The sequence below is a fragment of the Pseudophryne corroboree genome, chromosome 7 (genome assembly GCF_028390025.1).
Source record: "Pseudophryne corroboree isolate aPseCor3 chromosome 7, aPseCor3.hap2, whole genome shotgun sequence".
Lineage (NCBI taxonomy): Eukaryota > Metazoa > Chordata > Amphibia > Anura > Myobatrachidae > Pseudophryne > Pseudophryne corroboree.
In genome coordinates this window covers 138,877,884-138,898,626 of record NC_086450.1, presented here as the reverse complement: position 1 = coordinate 138,898,626, position 20,743 = coordinate 138,877,884, and the positions used below count along the sequence as shown (strand labels likewise).

General features: G+C 44.9%; 1 protein-coding gene across 1 annotated transcript in view; it reads right to left on the bottom strand.

The window, feature by feature from the left end:
- The window catches only part of ACVR1C (activin A receptor type 1C), a 223,047-nt gene that overhangs the window by 51,708 nt on the left and 150,596 nt on the right, over positions 1-20,743 (bottom strand). The window contains exon 3 of the mRNA XM_063933699.1: positions 4,358-4,597. Coding sequence (XP_063789769.1) covers positions 4,358-4,597 — 240 coding nt within the window. The remainder of the gene's footprint in view (positions 1-4,357; positions 4,598-20,743) is intronic.

The window sequence follows — 20,743 nt, the reverse complement described above, 5'->3', positions numbered from 1 at the left end:
CACCTGCCTTGGAAGGTTTTCCCTTGAGTGACTGCGCCCCATCCCCGGAGACTTGCATCCATGGTTAGAAGGATCCAGTCCTGAATCCCAAACCTGCGTCCCTCCAGAAGTTGAGACATCTGCAGCCACCAGAGTAGTGAAATCCTTGCTTTCGGCGACAGACGATCCAGGAGATCCATTTGGAAGGATCGAGCATGAAATCTTCCGTACTGTAGAGCCTCGTAGGAGGCAACCATCTTCCCCAGAAGACAAATGCACTGATGAACTGAAACCCGGGCTGGCTTCAGGACATCACGGACCAGTGTTTGAATCACCAATGCTTTCTCCTCCGGTAGAAACACTCTCTGCACTTCCGTGTAGAGGATCATCCCCAGGAAAGACAATCTCCTTGTCGGTTCCAAATGTGACGTTGGAAGGTTCAGGATCCAACCATGTTCCCTGAGCAGACGAGTCGTGAGAGCAATCAACTGCAACAACTTCTCCCTGGTCAATGCCTTTATCAGCAGATCATCCAGATATAGAATTATGTTCACCCCCTGTCTGCGGAGGAGAACCATCATCTCTGCCATCACCTTGGTGAACACCCTCGGTGCTGTGGAGAGGCCGAATGGCAGTGCCTGAAATTGATAGTGACTGTCTAACAGTGCAAATCTGAGATAGGCCTGGTGCGGCGGCCAAATTGGAATGTGGAGGTACGCATCCTTGATATCCAGAGATACCAGAAATTCCCTCTACTCCAGAGCTGAGATGCCCACTCTCAGAGACTCCATTTTGAAATTGAACACCCTCAGATAAGGGTTTAGTGATTTCAAGTTCAAAATTGGTCTGACTGAACCATCCGGTTTCGGTACCAAGAAAAGGTTTGAATAGAAACCCATGTGTTGCATATGAGGTGGAACTGGAACAATGACCTCTGACTTTTCCAATTTTTGGATGGCCTTCCGAAGGATAGCCCTGTCTGTCATCAAAGCAAGGCAAGCCCGTTTTGAAGAACCGGTGACGCGGGAGTTCTTGAAACTCCAGTCTGTACCCCTGGGACACAATATCCTGTACCCAGGGATCCAGGCCAGACGACACCCAGACGTGGCTGAAACGTCTGAGCCTCGCACCCACCAGCCCGTCCTCCAGGCTTGGCGGTCCACCGTCATGCTGAGGATTTTGAGGAACCAGAAGCAGGTTTCTGGTCCTGGGAGCTTGAGGGAGCAGGCTTTTTGGATTTTGCACGACCTACTCTAAAGAAGGTGGTAGGAGGCTTGGACTTTTTTGTCTTAGCGGTCCGAAAGGACTGTGATGTAGAGGAAGAAAATTGTTTCTTCGTAGAAGGCGTCGCTGAGGGAAGGAAAGGTGACTTACCCGCGGTTGCCGTGGTAATCCACGCATCCAATGCTTCCCCAAATAGAGCCTGACCTGTGTAGGGTAGGTTCTCCACACTTCTCCTGGATTCCGCGTCTGCAGACCATTGGCGTTGCCAGAGTCCCCTGCGAGCTGAAACAGACATGGAAGATATCCTTGCAGTCAGCGTACCCAGGTCCTTCATGGATTCCACCATGAACCCCGCAGAATCCTGTATATTACGTAAAAACAGTTCAATGTCACTTCTGTCCATTGTATCTAAGTCCTCTAGTAATGTGCCTGACCACTTTACTATAGCTTTAGAGATCCATGCAAAGGCAATAGTAGGCCTCAACGTCACCCCTGAAGCAGTGTATATGGATTTCAGCGTAGTGTCAATCTACGATCAACCGGTTCTTTTAACGCGGTAGACCCAGGGACAGGTAAAACCACCTTCTTTGACAGTCTGGAAACAGATGGGTCAACTCTGGGTGGGTTTTCCCATTTCTTTCTACCCTCCTCATGGAAAGGAAAGGCAACCAAAACCCTTTTGGGGATCTGGAATCTTTTCTCCGGGTTCTTCCAGGATTTTTCAAATAAAGCGTTTAATTCTTTAGACGCAGGGAAGGTTAGCGAGGCTCTTATTATCTGTTAAGTAAGCTTCCTCAACCTGCTCAGGTGTTGTGTCAGAAATGTTTAGCACATCTCTAATAGACTCAATCATGAGCTGCACCCCCTTAGCCATGGATGCCGCCCGCCTCAGCACATCCCCATCACCGTCAGCCGTGTCAGAGTCGGTATCCGTGTCATCTTGCATAATCTGGGCAAGTGCACGTTTTTGTGGGTATATGCTAGGGAATTTTGAAAGGAATAGGGACAGAACCTGATCAAACTGTCATAGACTTCTTTAATACCTGAGTTTCAGTCTCAGTATGAGCTACCCTAGTAGAGATCTAAGAGATCATTCCCTTAATAGAGGTCAACCACTCAGGCTCAATAATAGGGATCTGAGACAAAACATTACATTCCTGTGTACATGGAATGGATTCCTCCTGAGAGGAAATGTCCTCTGCAGCATAAGACACAGAGTCCCTAGACACAGCTATGTGAGAAACAAACACCCCCACACACACATAGGAAAATGTCAGACACAGTTTCCCCCCAAGTATGCCACAGAGAATCACAGAGCTTGGAGCCAGCACACACACAGCGCTTCCCAAGGTAGATATAATACAACTATGTGGCGCTGACTGTGTACCTTAATAGACTACACAGTAATTTTACAGCCTCCCCCTCGCTTCTACAACCCCCTGGTACCGCACAGGATAGCTGGAGTTGCTTGGAGGGACAACTCTCCCTGTCAGCGTCTCTGTACTGGATCTGCAGGCAGGAAAATGGTGCTGAACGCTGCTGGGTCCGCTCTGAAGAGAAGCCCCGCCCCCTGAACATGGCGCTGCTTCCCGCTCTTCGCCTCCTTATTCTGGCCTGAGGAAATGTGCTGGCAGCGTTACCGAGGTCCCTGACACCCTTGGTGACCAGTGTAGGGTATAGGTTCTGGCTCAGGGCGCCCCTCATAGCGCCGCACTGTGTACCGCTGAGCCTCCAGAGAGCAGTTAGTATTGCGCTCCCACCCTGTTGCTGCCATCTTCACACTGGCTCCCCGCTTGCTGTGGGGGCCGGTGACTCACTCGCCACTGAAATCTTCTGGCTCTGTTAGGGGGTGGCGGCATGCTGCGGGAGTGAGCGGTCGCCTCGGGCGGCTAACTATCATCACCCTCAGGAGCTGTGTCCTGTCAGCGGAGATAGTGTCCATTAACCTCTCAGGGTTGGACACTACTCCCCCCCTAAGTCCCACAAAGCAGGGAGGCTGTTGCCAGCAGATTCCCTGTGCCTAACTCTAATAAAAACAACAAAACTAGAAAAACTCCTATGGAGCTCCCCTAGCTGTGACCGGCTCCTCCGGGCACATTTTCTAAACTGAGTCTGGTAGGAGGGGCATAGAGGGAGGAGCCAACCCACACAATTAAACTCTTAAAGTGCCAGTGGCTCCTAGTGGACCCGTCTATACCCCATGGTACTAATGTGGACCCCAGCATCCTCTAGGACGTAAGAGAAACTTCTACCTGGACTAGCACCCCACCCATCTGCCCTGAGGTGTGTTTAATTAGAATGGGTCTTTGCATTTGCTATCTACATATTAGAGTGGGCACTATGATAGGTAAAAGCTGGATAAAATTATATAATAAAGTATGTCAGTATTAGGGATGTTAGGGACCCACCTGATGAGGTTACATGACATGGTAGGTGGGCCCATATTTTCATCCAAAATTCCATATTAGATTGTAGAGTTTATTATAATTGTTTTCAATACCAGTGTTCATAGTGCTTAGAGTGTGCACCTGCATTTTCCTTTTTATGTGTGATTCATATAGAATGCTACATATACAAATGTTAAATATATATATATATATATATATAGAATAAGAGATCCTTTTTGCGCTCTAAAATTGGACCTATACCTTTGATTGTACTCAATAATTTTATTAAGGGGCAAGCTGTTTCAAACTAATTAATTGCCTTTTCATAAAAAACACTCCTGAAGAAGTCGACATACGACGAAACGCGTTGAGTGTAAAAATCTTTTATTGTTTGGAAAAGTTGCTATTCAATTTTTTGGCTGTAATGAACAATAACACATTGTAAAAGTGTACATCATTTTTTATCAGTATTGAAATTTAATTATTTTAGCAATAAAAAGCAATAGATGTTTTAAAGTTTAAAGGGTGTTTGTGTGATGTCATCCTCTTTTTGTCAGAAACCAATATAACCATATTAAATTGTATTATACATAAATATATTTATTTCAGTCATTAACTGCGCTCCACAGAGATATACTATTTCTTGATATATATATATATATTAATTACCCAGCTACTGCAATTGATAAAAGGAAGGTAAAAGATAAACACAAACATTGTGCAATAGGTATAGTGCCTATCTGATACTGATGCAGGACTGTACTCACCAGACCCAGATCCCGATGTTGTCATATCATAGATGAGATCTTTCAAGCATTTGCCGTCAGGGTCCAAGTTACAGTCAGTTAGCGGCTCCTCTATACACTGCCGCTTTGTTTTCATGTATGCACAGTACCGCCGTTGACAGGTGTAGACCGTAAGCATTATGGCTATAGACAGGACACATATTGGAATTGTTACCATTACCGTCAGTTCCACATGACCAAAATGGGATGCACTTGGAGATGCTATAGTTTAAAAAAGAAGAGACATAAAATTATTACTAAATTACAAAATGTATCAGGGGCATTGCTATGGAAAAATATAATAAAAATGAATTGAAAATACACAGAACAGCAATACAGCCACTTACATTCACAGGTTTGTAAGTGAATCACAGCCAAACAAAAACATTTTGTAACAACTGTATAAATATGACTTTGTGTTGCAGCACTAATTTAGAAAAACAGATAAAGAAAAATATAGAAAGAGAAAGAGCAAACAATAGAGAATGACGGAAAATTGAGAGAGTCATAAAAAGGGAGACAGCTCTCTTTGGGGCCTATTTATCAATAATATTTGCGGTATATCCCCCGAAAACACTTGTTTTCAGGAGTACCTGCAAATTTTACCTATCCCTGGCATTTATGTACAGAGGATGGGATGCACTTAGCATATCGTTGCTCACAATCCAACTGCCAGAATACAGTTGGCAGGATCCTAATGGGTGAAAATGCCAACAATTTGAAACGGCAAGGACGAAGATTAGGGTTAGGCTACGGTTGGGTAGGATTAGCATGCGGGGGGATTAGGGTTAGGCTACAAGAGGGAACGGTTAGGGTTAGGATGCTGGTCTGGGTAAGGGTAGTACACTACTGCGACATCTCCGAGGGGAGATGTCACATACAATCTCCCTTGAACTGCCCGGCAGCTTCCTGGGTGGCAGGATCGCATACGATACATTGTATGTAGTCCTTTTGCACACAATGTATCGTATGCGATCCCAGCCAGGGCTGCCAGATACAATATATCTATAGCGCAGCCCTTGCAATCTCCGGCTCCGATCCGATGCGCACGGGAAGCGCGTCGGATCGGAGGTAAAACACATGCGATTTGACACTTTGATCCGATCTCTCGGCCCGATGCGTCGGAATCGGATGTAAGGGCCCAAATTGCACTAGTGTATGGGCATCTTTTGCTGTAGAATACTTAACAAAGATTGACAACCTTTTCACCATTGGGATCCTGCTGCCGGCATTCTAGTGGTCGGGAATCTTATATTTCAAACCCTAAATAACTAGCCTACATCTCCTACTGTAAATTATATGGACTTTAGATGTCACCAAGGATTTATGTGATTGTATAATGTCACAATAGTGCGTTTATATGCATCACAAAAGTTTGAGGTGACTTCTAAAACCCAGAATAATTGACAGTAAGAGGAACATTATTCCGTTTAATTAAAAAGGTTTCATAAATATCCCTAAATTAATGACTTAACTCACCGATTATAAACAACGACATCAGAACTCACTGTTTACATAGATACCATTCATGTTGCATATATATTAGAATCAGTTGTGTATTATAATTTATTAAGTGACACGAACCATTACATAACATACCAAAATATAATACAAAAACATAGCAATAGCCTATGGTATATGCCAGTGATGGCTAACCTTGACACTCCAGCTGTTGTTGAACTACACATCCCAGCATGCCCTGCTACAGTTTTGCTATTTGGCCATGCTAAAACTGATGCAGGGCATGCTGGGATGTGTAGTTCAACAACAGCTGGAGTGTCAAGGTTAGCCATCACTGGTATATGCTCTCATTTTATAACAAGAGCACCCTCTACTGGATATAAAAGGTTAGTGCTTATGGTTCAATAGTTGAGTAACAGGTCTAGCTGAAATCTGCAGATCTTCTCATGAAACTCTTACATAACGATAATGTATATTTTAGTGACCATAAAAAAATTATATATTTTTATACATATAAGTAAATTCCTTTAGCATTTTTTTATATTTTATTTTATATTATACAAATGAGTTATTGAGGAATTATTACAGCTAAGTAACACAAAATTTCAATCAAAAAGGGCATGTTCACATCTATCTGCTATTTAAAAAATAAAAATAAAAGCATATGAAAATAGGACAAATAAGAGTTAATGGTACCATTTTGTTCTATCATTATTGACACATTTGAAATTTTAATTGCAAATAAAAAGCAGACAATAATTAATTATATAATAAACTAGCTAGCCACTTGAATTAATATATGGTAGCAGCACCTTCAATTACATATATGAGTCTGGGTAAGTCTCTTCCAGCGTCAATGCTCCTCACCATGTACAATTTTCTGAAAAAGATTCTTCAATGTAATTTTGCTGTATGTTCTAGGTCACTGTCCTGCTAGAACATAAGTCTTACTCCAAGGTGTCTTGCAGACTGCAGCTGGATTTCTGCCAAGATTAAATCCATTTCTTGCTCCATCCATTTTGCCCACGATGTTGACAACCTGTGCAGTCCCTGGAGCAATGGAGCATTCCAGCCAGTATGCATCTTGGGATGATGAATAGGTTTGCGTTTCTGCTGAATAAGGGCCCTCATTCCGAGTTGATCGCTCGCAAGGCGAATTTAGCAGAGTTGCTCACGCTAAGCCTACGCCTACTGGGAGTGTATCTTAGCTTCTTAAAATTGCGACCGATGTATTCGCAATATTGCGATTACAAACTACTTAGCAGTTTCAGAGTAGCTTCAGACTTACTCGGCATCTGCGATCAGTTCAGTGCTTGTCGTTCCTGGTTTGACGTCATAAACACACCCAGCGTTCGCCCAGACACTCCCCCGTTTCTCCGGCCACTCCTGCGTTTTTTCCGGAAACGGTAGCGTTTTTATCCACACGCCCCGAAAACGCTGTGTTTCCGCCCAGTAACACCCATTTCCTGTCAATCACACTACGATCGCCGGAGCGATGAAAAAGCCGTGAGTAAAAATACTATCTCCATTGTAAAATTACTTGGCGCAGTCGCAGTGCGAATATTGCGCATGCGTACTAAGCGGAATTTCACTGCGATGCGATGAAAAATACCGAGCGAACGACTCGGAATGAGGGCCCAGGTGCCAAATGCTAACGACAAGAATCTTGGTCTTTTCAGAATACAGGATCTTCCTACAACTGGTACGTCGGTCTCCCACATGCTTTTAATTTGTGAAGTGTGCAAGCTATGAATTTTCTGTGGACAGTTTCTCCCATCTCTGTCATGGAGGACAGTAACTCTGTCATAGTTTCTACAGATATCTTGGTGACCTCCTTAACAAGCGTTCTTCTTGCACATTTGCAGACTGGGCTGTTCCAGACAAATTCACAGTAGTTTGAAATTGTCTCCATTTCTTTATTATGGTCCATTAAGGGAATATAAGAGAAAACCTAGAACATCCTTAATCTTTCCCCTAATTAGTGCTTTTCAATAACCTTTTTATTTCCCAGATTTACAAAGATGTTTCTTTGATCTTCATGATGAATCTCTTGTTTTAATTACACTAACTAGCTGTAGGACCTCTTACATATATTTGTAAATATAAAATGTACACAAAAAAAACTTAACTTGTACACAGATGGACTCTATTCAATTATTTATGACATCTGAAGATAACTGATTGCTTAGCAAAATAGGTGAATTCTTATGTAATCTTATTGATTGCTTTTTGTTTGCAGTTTAATAAGATAAAGTTTTGAATTGTTTTATTATGAGACTTCACATATTTTGTATTAATCAGTGATAACAATTCTCGTGAAAATTAAATTTAGACGACAGAATCTAAAATGTGAAAAATAACAAATCTGTGTATACTTTGTATAGCCATTGTACATACTGTATTATTTTATGTATAGTATAGGACAGTTTTGCAGGTTTTTTATTGCATGTATTTGTTAACGTAGCCTCTTAAGTTAGTAAACTCTTTTTTAAACATTTAATTGTAACTTTTTTTTAAACGATTCCACAGAAGAGATGGTGTTTTCTATAGCAGTCAAATGGATATTTGCTTTTATTTTCTAAACTGCTCTACAAAAATGAGAATTAAAATTAAAATTGAATCTGCATTTGGTGACATTATTTTTTAACAATGCTACCTATAAGTGGGCTCCAAAACATTTTCTTTCTTTACTGTTGGGTATATGGAAGTGTTCAACTTTAGTTCTGGAAAGTAGATGCAATGACACAACATATCCAGTAGATGTCCCTGTTCTATCATATGCACTGCACAGTGCCAAAACTATGGATTTCATAGGTTTTGGAAGCCATAGAGATAAACTTTACATTGCAAAATATTAATATTATTCGGGGAACTCATATAGATTAATTGTAAAGTTGCCATGTATCACAATTTTTCCCGGATAGGATATATTAACATTATTATATTTTTATTTATTGCATTTGAAAACTGGGCTATGCCCAGATATGGAGAGACATCCCAGCTCTGGAAGTATCAGTCCGTGGGGTAAATTTACTAAGGTGGGAGATTTTTAGAACTGGTGATCAGATTCTACTTACCATTTATCTAGCTACTTCTAGCAGATAATAGATATAATCTGATTGGTTGCTATGGGCAACATCACCAGTTCTAAAAATCTCCCACCTTAGTAAATTTACCCCCGTATGTCCAGCATTAGCACAGCCCTATGGCTCCTCTGTAGATCTTTATTGCAGCACAAGTAGACAACTTGCAGTGTACTCATTTTCCCTGCAGCATCACAGCAGGTAGAACAAGCACAACGTCTAGTGGGGTGTAGTATGAGTTGCCGGCGGCCGAGTCCCCGGCTTGCCGACAGTGGTGCAAGCGCAAATGAGCCCCTTGTGGGCTGCTGCGCTCACCACGCAGCAGTGGCTCGCTACACGTGACACGCTATCTATTCTCACTCCTGGGGGATCGTGGACCCCCAAGAGGGAGAAAAGGTGTCGGTATACTGAATACCACCCGATCTAGTGAACTAGAGGCAGGATTAATTAGGACTGGATATCAAAAAGCTAGAAACTTAGTTAATTATAACTGAACTTTGCAGTTTATTGCTATTGGGATACCATTGGTCAGCAGACCGACGCCGGAATCCTAACAACTGGAATACCAGCGGCGAGCATAGGGTTCCCCTTGTGGGCTCACTGCACTCGCCACACTTCGGGCCCAGTGGCGACATCCGGTCGACACACTAATCTATTCCTCCTCGGGTGGTGGCGTGGACCACTACCCGAGTGGGGCCTGCGGATGGCGGTGGGTATTCTGACTGCCGTCATTTCACCGGGTGTCGGGATTCCGGCATCGGTATACAGCCGGCAAATTGACTGCCTCCCTTTGAGGGAGTACAGTACAGTATTTCTTCATCCTGTTGTACATTTTTCAATTGCTGTCTACTGAGATAATTTTGCTAATCAAAAGAGTGATGCATGCCCTTTATAACCTTAGCAAACATGGGTGACCAATAGGTCTGTTTAAGATTAAATGCAGCCGACAACACGTGAAAAAGACTCTGGGACATAAAGTATGTATTACAAATCGAGTAACTGCTGCAAAGTCTACGGGCCGTATGTAATGAAGTCCGAGTTGGTCGGTGGTGCGGGTTCCTGGCCGAACTTGTCCATTTTTTTAAAGCGGCACTAATTTAGAAGGCATAATTTTGCCTTGTACATGATTGTTGCTTTAAAAAAGTCAGTCAGTTATGGAAGTTCCGTGTATCCCTATGTTCACGCTGCATGGCCGCAGGAAGTGAGATACCGGAGACATTACAGCTGCACATGGGACATACATGCCTACTCTCCTGGAATGGCCAGGAGGTTCCCAACCCGTAAAAGTGGGCAAGTCACCCGCATCCAGCTGACCCACCCCACAAGCCCCCGCTTACTGCCTGCTCACGGATAAAAGTGGATGGGGTAATGATGCAACTTGCACTTAATTGCATCATTGCAGCACCGTCCCCTACTGTACAATGCCAGAACCACGTCCCCCTACTGTGTGACCTGGCTGCTCCCTCCCGAAGGAAGCAGCCACAGAGTAGGTAAGTATGACATGGGATCACAGTCTCAGACTCAAAGAAGCTCCCAAAATGGGCGCAACACTCCTGAGCCTTTTTGACGTCATTTCGCGTTACCTCCTCCAAATGGTCCCTGACCACCGATAATCTCTCAACTGCATAAAAAATGGGTCTACTCTGTGTATATCTCTGAATCAGGCTCTCTGTTATTATTTAATATCCGTGACTTGGAAAGATGTTGTTAGCTGATTTCTTATATGAATGAGATTATTGCTGTTATTCTCATATGTTTTTACGATTGACAGTTTTGTGTTTTGCTTTTGTTTTTACAATCTCTGTATGTAATAATATGTATTATGATATTCCAATATAGTAAATATTTAAAAATAGGTTTATCATATTATGAGAAATTAGTGGCATAAGAGAAGTCCCCCTCTTGTGATATATATGGTTAGAGAAATTGTTCTAACTAAAACCAAAAAGTAATTGGAAATGAATAATAAAAATAACCAGCAGACCCAATGCAAAGTAATATAGAATATGTCAGAAATATCACTATAATTCCATAGCTTAATGGTGTAAATGCTGCCAAACCTATTGCTGACTGTTTTTTATCGTACTAATATCACTTGAATACATTATTTGCATTTATTTAGTGAATAATCAAGTATATCGCTTGAAAAAATAGGATTTTAATTACCTACTGGTAAATCCTTTTCTCGTAGTCCGTAGAGGATGCTGGGGTCCACATTAGTACCATGGGGTATAGACGGGTCCACTAGGAGCCACTGGCACTTTAAGAGTTTAACAGTGTGGGCTGGCTCCTCCTTCTATGCCCCTCCTACCAGACTCAGTCTAGAAACTGTGCTCGAGGAGACGGACATACTTCGAGAGAAGGAAATACACAGATAGTGGTGAGATTCACAACACCTCACACATAACAAAAAGGAAAGCCAAGCTAACCAACTTAGAACGAATCAGCAACGGCTGAACCAATAAACTGAACCAAGTAACAATGCAGGAATATGAAGCACTGGGCGGGCGCCCAGCATCCTCTACAGAATACGAGAAAAGGATTTACCGGTAGGTAATTAAAATCCTATTTTCTCTTACGTCCTAGAGGATGCTGGGGTCCACATTAGTACCATGGGGATGTACCAACGCTCCAGTACGGGAGGGAGAGTGCTGAGGTTCCTGCAGAACAGACTGACCAAACTTCAGGTCCTCAGAGGCCAAAGTATCGAAGTTGTAGAACTTAGCAAACGTGTTCGACCCTGACCAAGTAGCTGCTCGGCAAAGCTGCAAAGACGAGTCACCCGGGCAGTCGCCCAGGAAGAACCCACTTTACGAGTAGAGTGGGCCTTAACAGATTTTGGACACAGCAAGCCTGCAGTAGAATAAGCAGGCTGGATAGTGAACCTGATCCAGCGAGAAATTGTCTGCTTAGAAGCAGGACACCCAACCTTGTTGGGATCATAAAGGACAAACAGAGCGTCCGACTTCCTGTGACGAGAAGTTCTCTTCACATATATTTTCAAATCCCTCACAACATCCAAGGACTTTGAGGTAATTGAGGAGTCAGTAGCCACTGGCACCACAATAGGTTGATTGATATGAAAGGCTGACACAACCTTTGGAAGAAACTGCTGACGCGTTCTGAGCTCAGCTCTATCTTCATGAAAAATCAAGTAGGGGCTCTTGCATGACAGTGCCCCCAATTCTGACACACGTCTAGCAGATGCCAATGCTAACAGTGTGACTGCCTTCCAAGTAAGAAACTTTACGTCCACCTCCTGCAAAGGTTCGAACCAATCCGATGGCAGGAACTGCAGTACCACATTAAGATCCCAAGGTGCCATAGGAGGCACAAAGGGTGGTTGGATGTGCAGAACCCCTTTCAAGAATGTCTGAACCTCAGGGAGGGAAGCCAATTATTTCTGGAAGAAAACGGACAAGGCCAAAATCTGGACCTTGATGGAGTCCAAGCGTAGGCCTACATCCACACCTGTTTGCAGAAAGAGGAGAAATCGTCCAAGTTGAAACTCCACCGCAGGAAACTTCTTGGATTCACACCAAGAAACATACTTTTTCCAAATCCGATAGTAATGTTTTGACGTTACTCCCTTCCTATCCTGTAATTCCAGAAGATCCGCGTACCAAGCCCATCTTGGCCAGTCCAGAGCAATGAGGATCGCCTGAACTCTTGGTCTTTTTATGAGCTTGAGAATCCTTGGGATGAGCGGAAGTGGAGGGAACACATACACCGACTGGAATGTCCATGGAGTGACTAGTGCATCCACCGCCACTGCATGTGGGTCTCTCAACCTGGAACAGTGCCTCCTAAGCTTCTTGTTGAGGCGAGAGGCCATCATGTCTATCAGAGGTGCCCCCCATCGGCTTGTCACCTCTGTGAACACCTCCAGATGGAGGCCCCATTCTCCTGGATGGAGATCGTGTCTGCTGAGGAAGTCCGCTTCCCAGCTGTCCACTCCCGGAATGAAGATTGCTGACAGCGCCACCGCGTGCTTTTCTGCCCAGAGGAGGATTCTTGTTACCTCTGACATCGCAGCTCTGCTCTTCGTTCCGCCCTGTCTGTTTATGTAGGACACCGCTGTGACGTTGTCCGACTGAACCTGAATGGCTTGATTTTGCAGAAGATGTGCTGCTTGTAGAAGGCCGTTGTAAATGGCCCTCAGTTCCAGAACGTTTATTGGAAGGAGAGATTCCTTACTGGACCACCTTCCTTGGAAGTTGTCCCCTTGGGTGACTGCTCCCCAACCTCTGAGGCTTGCATCCGTGGTTAGGAGGATCCAATTCAGAATCCCGAACCTGCGGCCTTCGAGTAGGTAAGAAGTTTGTAGCCACCAGAGGAGTGAAATTCTGGCTTTCGGCGACAGACATATCCGCTGATGCATGTGAAGATGCGAACCTGACCATTTGTCTAGGAGATCCAGTTGGAAGGACCCCGCATGGAATCTTCCATACTGTAGAGCCTTGTAGGAGGCTACCATCTTCCCCCGAAGGTGAATGCACTGATGAACCGATATCCAGGCTGGCTTCAGGACGTCCTGTACCATCGATTGGATCACCAACACTTTCTCCACCAGTAGAAACACCCTCTGCACCTCCGTGTCGAGTATCATCCCCAGGAAGGGCAGTCTCCTTGTCGGGTCCAAATGTGACTTTGGAAGGTTGAGGATACACCCATGATCCTGGAGTAGTCGAGGTGAGAGAGCAATACTCTGCAACAACCTCTCCCTGGAAGATGCTTTTATCAGCAGATCGTCCAGGTATGGAATAATGTTCACTCCCTGTCTGCGGAGGAGTAGCAGACAGGGAGTGAACATTATTCCTTCGGTGCCATGGAGAGGCCAAATGGCAGTGCCTGGAACTGATAGTGACAGTCCAGCAGCGCAAATCTGAGGTAAGCCTGGTGAGGTGGCCAGATCGGAACGTGAAGGTATGCATCCTTGATATCCAGGGATACCAGGAATTCCCCCTCCTCCAGACCTGAGATCACCACTCTCAGAGACTCCATCTTGAATTTGAACTCCCTCAAGTAGTGGTTCAATGACTTTAGGTTTAATATTGGCCTTACCGAACCATCCGGTTTTGGAACCACAAACAGGTTTGAGTACTAACCATTGTGTTGTAGGTGAGGTGGAACTGGAACAATGACATTTGTTTGAACTAATTTTTTAATGGCATCCTATAGGATAGCACTTTCTGTCAGCGAAGCTGGTAAGCCTGATTTGAAGAATCTGTGAGGTGGGAGTACTTGAAACTCCAGTCTGTACCCCTGGGCAACAATATCTGTTACCCAGGGGTCTAGGCATGATGACGCCCAGATGTGACTGAAATCTTTTAGTCTTGCTCCCACCTGCCTGATCTCCAGGCTGGGAGGTCCACCATCATGCAGAAGATTTTGAGGAAGCAGAACCTGGTTTCTGTTCCTGAGATCCTGTTGATGCAGGTTTTCTGGATTTTCCCCAACCTCCTCTAAAGAAGGTGGTCCGAAAGGACTGCAGTGTAGATGTAGGTTAAGATTTCCTAGCCAGTGGTGCTGCTGAGGGAAGAAAGGTTGACTTACCCGCAGTTGCCGTGGAAATCCGCGCATCCAATGCGTCCCCAAACAGTCCATTGGCGTAGCCAGAGTCCTCTGCATGCCGAGACCGCCATGGAAGTAGCCCTCGCATTCAGCATGCCAATGTCCTTCATGGCCTCCACCATGAAACCAGCAGTATCCTGTATGTGACTCAAAAACAATTCAATGTCACACCTATCCATAGTATCTAAGTCCTCTAAGTAATGTGCCCGACCACTTTACTATGGCTTTCGAAATCCACACACAAGCAATAGTGGGCCTTAAAGCTACACCAGTAGCTGTGTATAGTGATTTGAGCGTAGTTTCAATCTTGCGGTCAGCCGGTTATTTTAAAGTGGTTGAACCGGAACAGGTAAAACCACCTTTTATGACAACCTAGACACAGAAGCGTCTACTATAGGGAGGGTTTCCCCACTTTTTCCTGTCCTCTTTAGGGAAAGGGAAAGCAATGAGAACTCTTTTTGGGGATCTGGAATTTTTTCTCTCGGTTTTCCCAGCAGTTTTAAAATAAGGAGTTTAACTCCTTGGAAGCCGGGAAGGTCAGCGAGGATTTCTTACTTTTAAAATAAGATTCCTCTTCCTGCTCAGGTACCTTCTCAGTTATATGTAAAACGTCCCTAATGGCTTCAATCATTAGTTGCACCCATTTAGCAAGTGATGCATCCCCCCTGCATATCCCCATCACCGTCCCCTGTATCTGAGTCGGTATCAGTGTCGACTTGCATTATCTGGGCAAGTGTACGTTTTTGTGGGTATGTAGGGGGGGGGTCTTAGACGAAGCAGTGGGGACTGAGTATGTCAAACCCTCCACAGATTTTTTCAAAAACTGTGTCTCTTTCTCATTATGTGACATCCTTGTTGAAATTTGGGATATCCAAATTTGGGAAATTTGGATTAAAGAATCCGCCCATGCTGGCTCGGATTCAGAAGGCTGAGAAAGCATATTGCAGTCCTGAGTACATGGAAGAGACTCTTCAGGAGAAGATACACACTCTGCAGCACAGGATACAGGGTCCTTGGACATGGTAATGTGAGAGACACACTTACACACACACACACACACAGGAAAATGTCAGACACAGTTTCTCTCAAAGTACCTTCAGAGAGCCACAGAGTATAAGGACCAGCCACACAGCTTCACTGCTGGCAATTATTATGATAAAAGCCCAGCGCGGATTATCTAACCTTAAGATGCTAACTTAACACCACCAACTCACTCCCCACCCCCCCCCCCCCCACCCCCTGTCTATAACACCCTGGTACCGCTGAGGATAGCTGGAGTTATGTAGAGGGCAGTGCTCCCTGTCAGCATTCTGATCCTCTGATCTAAAGGGAGAAAAAAGCGCTGGTGAGTGCTGGATCCGCTCTGAGGAAAAGCCCCGCCCCTTGTAATGGTGCACGGCTTCCCGCACTTGTTATATTATACTGGCCTGAGGTGTTGCTGCTAACAGTTGAACTGACCAGTGTAGGGTAATAGCACTGGCTCAGGACGCCCCTCAAGCGCACACACCAAGTGTTACTGAGCCTGCATTGGAGCGCAGCCTGTCAGAGCTGCGCTCCCACCCTTGTTCTGTCATTCCCACCGGCGACTCGCTTATCGGGCCGTCGGCACTGTACTTACCACTCTTCTTTCTTCTGGCTCTGGTAGGGGGTGGCGGCCGTGCTGCGGAAGTGAGCGGTCGCCTTGTGGGCTTGCGATCAGCACCCTCAGGAGCTCAGTGTCCTGTCAGCGGAGATAGAGGACCATTAACTTCTAGAGTTGGTTCCTACTCCCCCCCTAAGTCCCACGAAGCAGGGAGGCTGTTGCCATCTCCTCCCTGTAACCTAAAAACTCTTCAGAAAAAAAATAAATAAGAAAACTCCTAGGAGCTCCCCTAGCTGTGACCGTCTCCACTGGGCACATTTTCTAAACTGATTCTGGTAGGAGGGGCATAAAGGGAGGAGCCAACCCACACTGTTAAACTTTTAAAGTGCCCATGGCTCCTATTGGACCCGTCTATACCCCATGGTACTAATGTGGACCCCAGCATCCTCTAGGGCGTAAGAGAAATGAAAGTTCTTTAGGAGCTGCCATGCACCCAGTATTACAGGGAATGCCCAAGGACATCTCATTACTTGTTTCATGTTATATTTGCGGTGGTTATTAAACATATTGTACAATCACTTGGATCTTTTCTGTGCATATGGGTGCAGATAGGAATCACTGATCCTCACTTGGTATTTCACAATGATTCCCTAGATGTTATCCAATTTGTTTTGGCTACATTTTTTTGTTATCAGAAAGAAACATCTCCAGCAAGTTTAAACTGGTGGAAATGTCAGCTCTTTTCTATACAAACGTCACTAAATGATTTTACCAGCATGGCCTTAAATGCTTGAGCCCCGCTGCAAGAAAAGACCCACATAAAGGGGGTTCTCTCTGAAACTCACTTCTTCAATAGTTACAGCATAGCATTTAAAAATAAATAAATAAATATATATATATATATATATATATATATATATTATTAATAACATAAGAGACCTGGGGGTAAATTTACTAAGATGGGAGTTCTATTTAAGATGGGATGTTGCCCATAGCAACCAAGATTCTACTTCTCAATTATCTAGCACCTTCTAGAAGATAATACCTGGAATCTGATTGGTTGCTATTGGCAATATCCCATCTTAAATAGAACTCCAATTTTAGTAAATTTACCCCCTGGAGGGGGTAACACACCAGTCTAAGTCATAAAATATGAAACCTATATGCTTTTATCACTTCAGCCAAGGGCATAACAAGATAAGAGGGACCCTGTGTGCAGTCTCCATCCGGGCCCATTCCTCTCTAGTCGGCGGTACTATGTCTGGGAAAATCACGGGAAAATGTCCACCGCAGGACTCCGGAGAGGTAAGTATTACACACTGCACAGGGTGCGCAATGTGGACCCCTGGTCTCAGGGACCCATGTGCACCATACGTCCTGCTTTCATTATAGATACACCACTGACTACAGCCCTGTTGATAAACAGCATGGTAACTGGAGGAAACATACATATAGGGGGTCATTCCGAGTTGTTCGCTCGCTAGCAGATTTTAGCATCATTGCACACGCTAGGCCGCTGCCGTCTGGGAGTGTATCTTAGCTTAGCAGAATTGCGAACGAAAGATTAGCAGAATTGCGAATAGAAAATTCTTAGCAGTTTCTGAGTAGCTTGAGACTTACTCCTACACTGCGATCAGCTCAGCCCGTTTAGTTCCTGGTTTGACGTCACAAACACGCCCTGCGTTCGGCCAGCCACTCCCCCGTTTCTCCAGACACTCCCGCGTTTTATCCTGACACGCCTGCGTTTTTCCGCACACTCCCAGAAAACGGTCAGTTTCCGCCCAGAAACACCCACTTCCTGTCAATAACACTCCGATCACTTCAACTATGGAAATTCTTCGTTCGGACGTGAGTAAATCTACTAAGTTTTGTGCTAAAATTCTTAGCACATGCGCACTGCGTACCATGCGCATGCGCATTTTCGCCTTAATCGCTCCATTGCGAAAATCGGCAACGAGCGAACAACTCGGAATGAGCCCCATGGTTCACTATGGGGCTGCTGTAATAGCTTTATAGCGAAATTCGATTAGCCCCGATTATTTAACAGGGGTGAAAAACAGCCTCATGCTTTTTCCCGATTTTTAGCTTTTAACTATTCAATTACAGCCCCCTTTTTTTTTTTTGCCCATTAAATGATCTGTTTCAGGTGTTAACACTAAAATCTGGGATAAGTTCCCAGGCCTATGTGTTAACAGTGCCGTGGCACACGCTAACAGGCTATTTAACAAGGTGTTTTTTTTAGCCTATTCAGTCTATGCAGCCTGCGGGCTGACTTCAGGGACAACTGAATAGCCTCAGGGATCAATTAGCCAACTGTAAATTATCACGACTAATTGAATTACCATCTTAGTGCCTTTTGACGTAGTAGCATCTACAACATCGGTGGTCATTCCGAGTTGTTCGCTCGCAAGCTGCTTTTAGCAGCTTTGCACACGCTACTGGGAGTGAATCTTAGCTTATCAAAATTGCGAACGAAAGATTTGCAATATTGCGAAAATACTTCTCTGTGCAGTTTCTGAGTAGCTCGAGACTTACTCTTCCAGTGTGATCAGTTCAGTGCTTGTCGTTCCTGGTTTGACGTTACAAACACACCCAGCGTTCGCCCAGACACTCCTCCGTTTCTCCAGCCACTCCCGCGTTTTTCCCAGAAACGGTAGCGTTTTTTCGCACACACCCATAAAACGGCCAGTTTCCACCCAGAAACACCCACTTGCTGTCAATCACACTCCGATCTCCAGAACGAAGAAAAAACCTCGTAATGCCGTGAGTAAAATACCTAACTGCATAGCAAATTTACTTGGCGCAGTCGTAGTGCGAACATTGCGCATGCGCAATTAGCGGAAAATCGCTGCGATGCGAAGAAAATTACTGAGCGAACAACTCGGAATGAGGGCCATCATACTAATGAAAGTAAAAGCCCTTCCCCTGGTGTATAAGTGTGCATCTGAAGTTGCAAGGACCGGAATGCCCATTTGGTGCTTCTTTAATTCGGGTGCACTCTAGATATCCCCGATATGTCGTTTGCTGCCAAATCAGAACAACATATAAGCTGGATCTTTCAGCATGTACGCCCAAGGGCCCTCATTCCGAGTTGTTCGCTCGCTAGCTGCTTTTAGCAGCATTGCACACGCTAGGCCGCCGCCCTCTGGGAGTGTATCTTAGCTTAGCAGAATAGCGAACGAAAAATTTGCAAAACTGCTACTAAATAATTCTTAGCAGTTTCTGAGTAGCTCCAGACCTACTCACAGATTGCAATCAGCTCAGTCAGTTTAGTTCCTGGTTTGACGTCACAAACACACCCTGCGTTCAGCCAGGCACTCCCCCGTTTCTCCAGACACTCCCGCGTTTTTCCCTGACACGCCTGCGTTTTTTTTCAAATGCCGGGAAAACGCTGAGTTGCCGCCCAGAAACGCCCCTTTCCTGTCAATCATTTACCGATCAGCAGTGCGACTGAAAAGCGCCGCAGAAGCCACAGCAAAACTGCTAAGTTTTGTGTTAAATAACTAAGCGCATGCACCCTGCGTGCCTTGCGCATACGCAATTTGCAACAAATCGCAGCATAGCAAAAATCGGCAACGAGTGTACATCTCGGAATGACCCCCAATATGCGACACTTTTACATTGAAAGTGATATGTTAAACCGTCTTAGCTCCAGCAAGGGATAGGGATCTATTATCAGACCTTTTGATGTTGATCAGTGCACACAGGGCCAGTGCTAGGGTGTTCGGCGCCCCCCCTGCAAACTATAAATTTGCGCCCTCCCATACTTTACAAAGGGACAGCGCACATAATGCCCCCTGTAGTAGTAACGCTTACACACGTAACGCCCCCTGTACCAGTGACGTTTACACACATAACACCCCCTGTACCAGAGACGCTTACACACGTAACGCCCACTGTAGTAGTGACGTTTACACACGTAACGCCCCCTGTAGCAGTGACGCTTACACACATGACGCACCCCGTACCAGTAATGCTTACACACGTAATGCCCCCTGTACCAGTGACACTTACACACGTAGTACCAGTGACGCTTACACACGTAACGCCTCCTGTAGTAGTGACGCTTACACACGTAACGCCCCCTGTACCAGTGACGCTTGCACACGTAACGCCACCTGTACCAGTGACACTAACACACGTAACGCCCCCTGTAGTAGTGACGCATGCACACGTAACGTCCCCTGTACCAGTGACGCTTGCATATGTAACGCCCCCTGTACCAGTGATGCATACACACGTAACGCCCCATGCACCAGTGACGCTTGCACACGTAATGCCCCCTGTACCAGTGACACTTGCACACGTAACGCCTCCTGTACCAGTGACTCTAACACACGTAGTACCCCCTGTACCAGTGATGCATGCACACGTAACGCCCCCTGTACCAGTGACACTTGCATACGTAACGACCCTGTACCAGTGATGCTAACACACGTAACGCCACCTGTACCAGTGACATTAACACATGTAACGACCCCTGTACCAGTGCCGCTTAAACAAATTATGCCGCAGTCACATTTACACACACAGATATACACACCACATACACATATACATACACACACATACATACTGTACATGCATTACACACATACACAGTCACACATATAACGAGATTTATGGTAAGAATTTACCGTTGTTAAATCTTTCTGCGAGGTACACTGG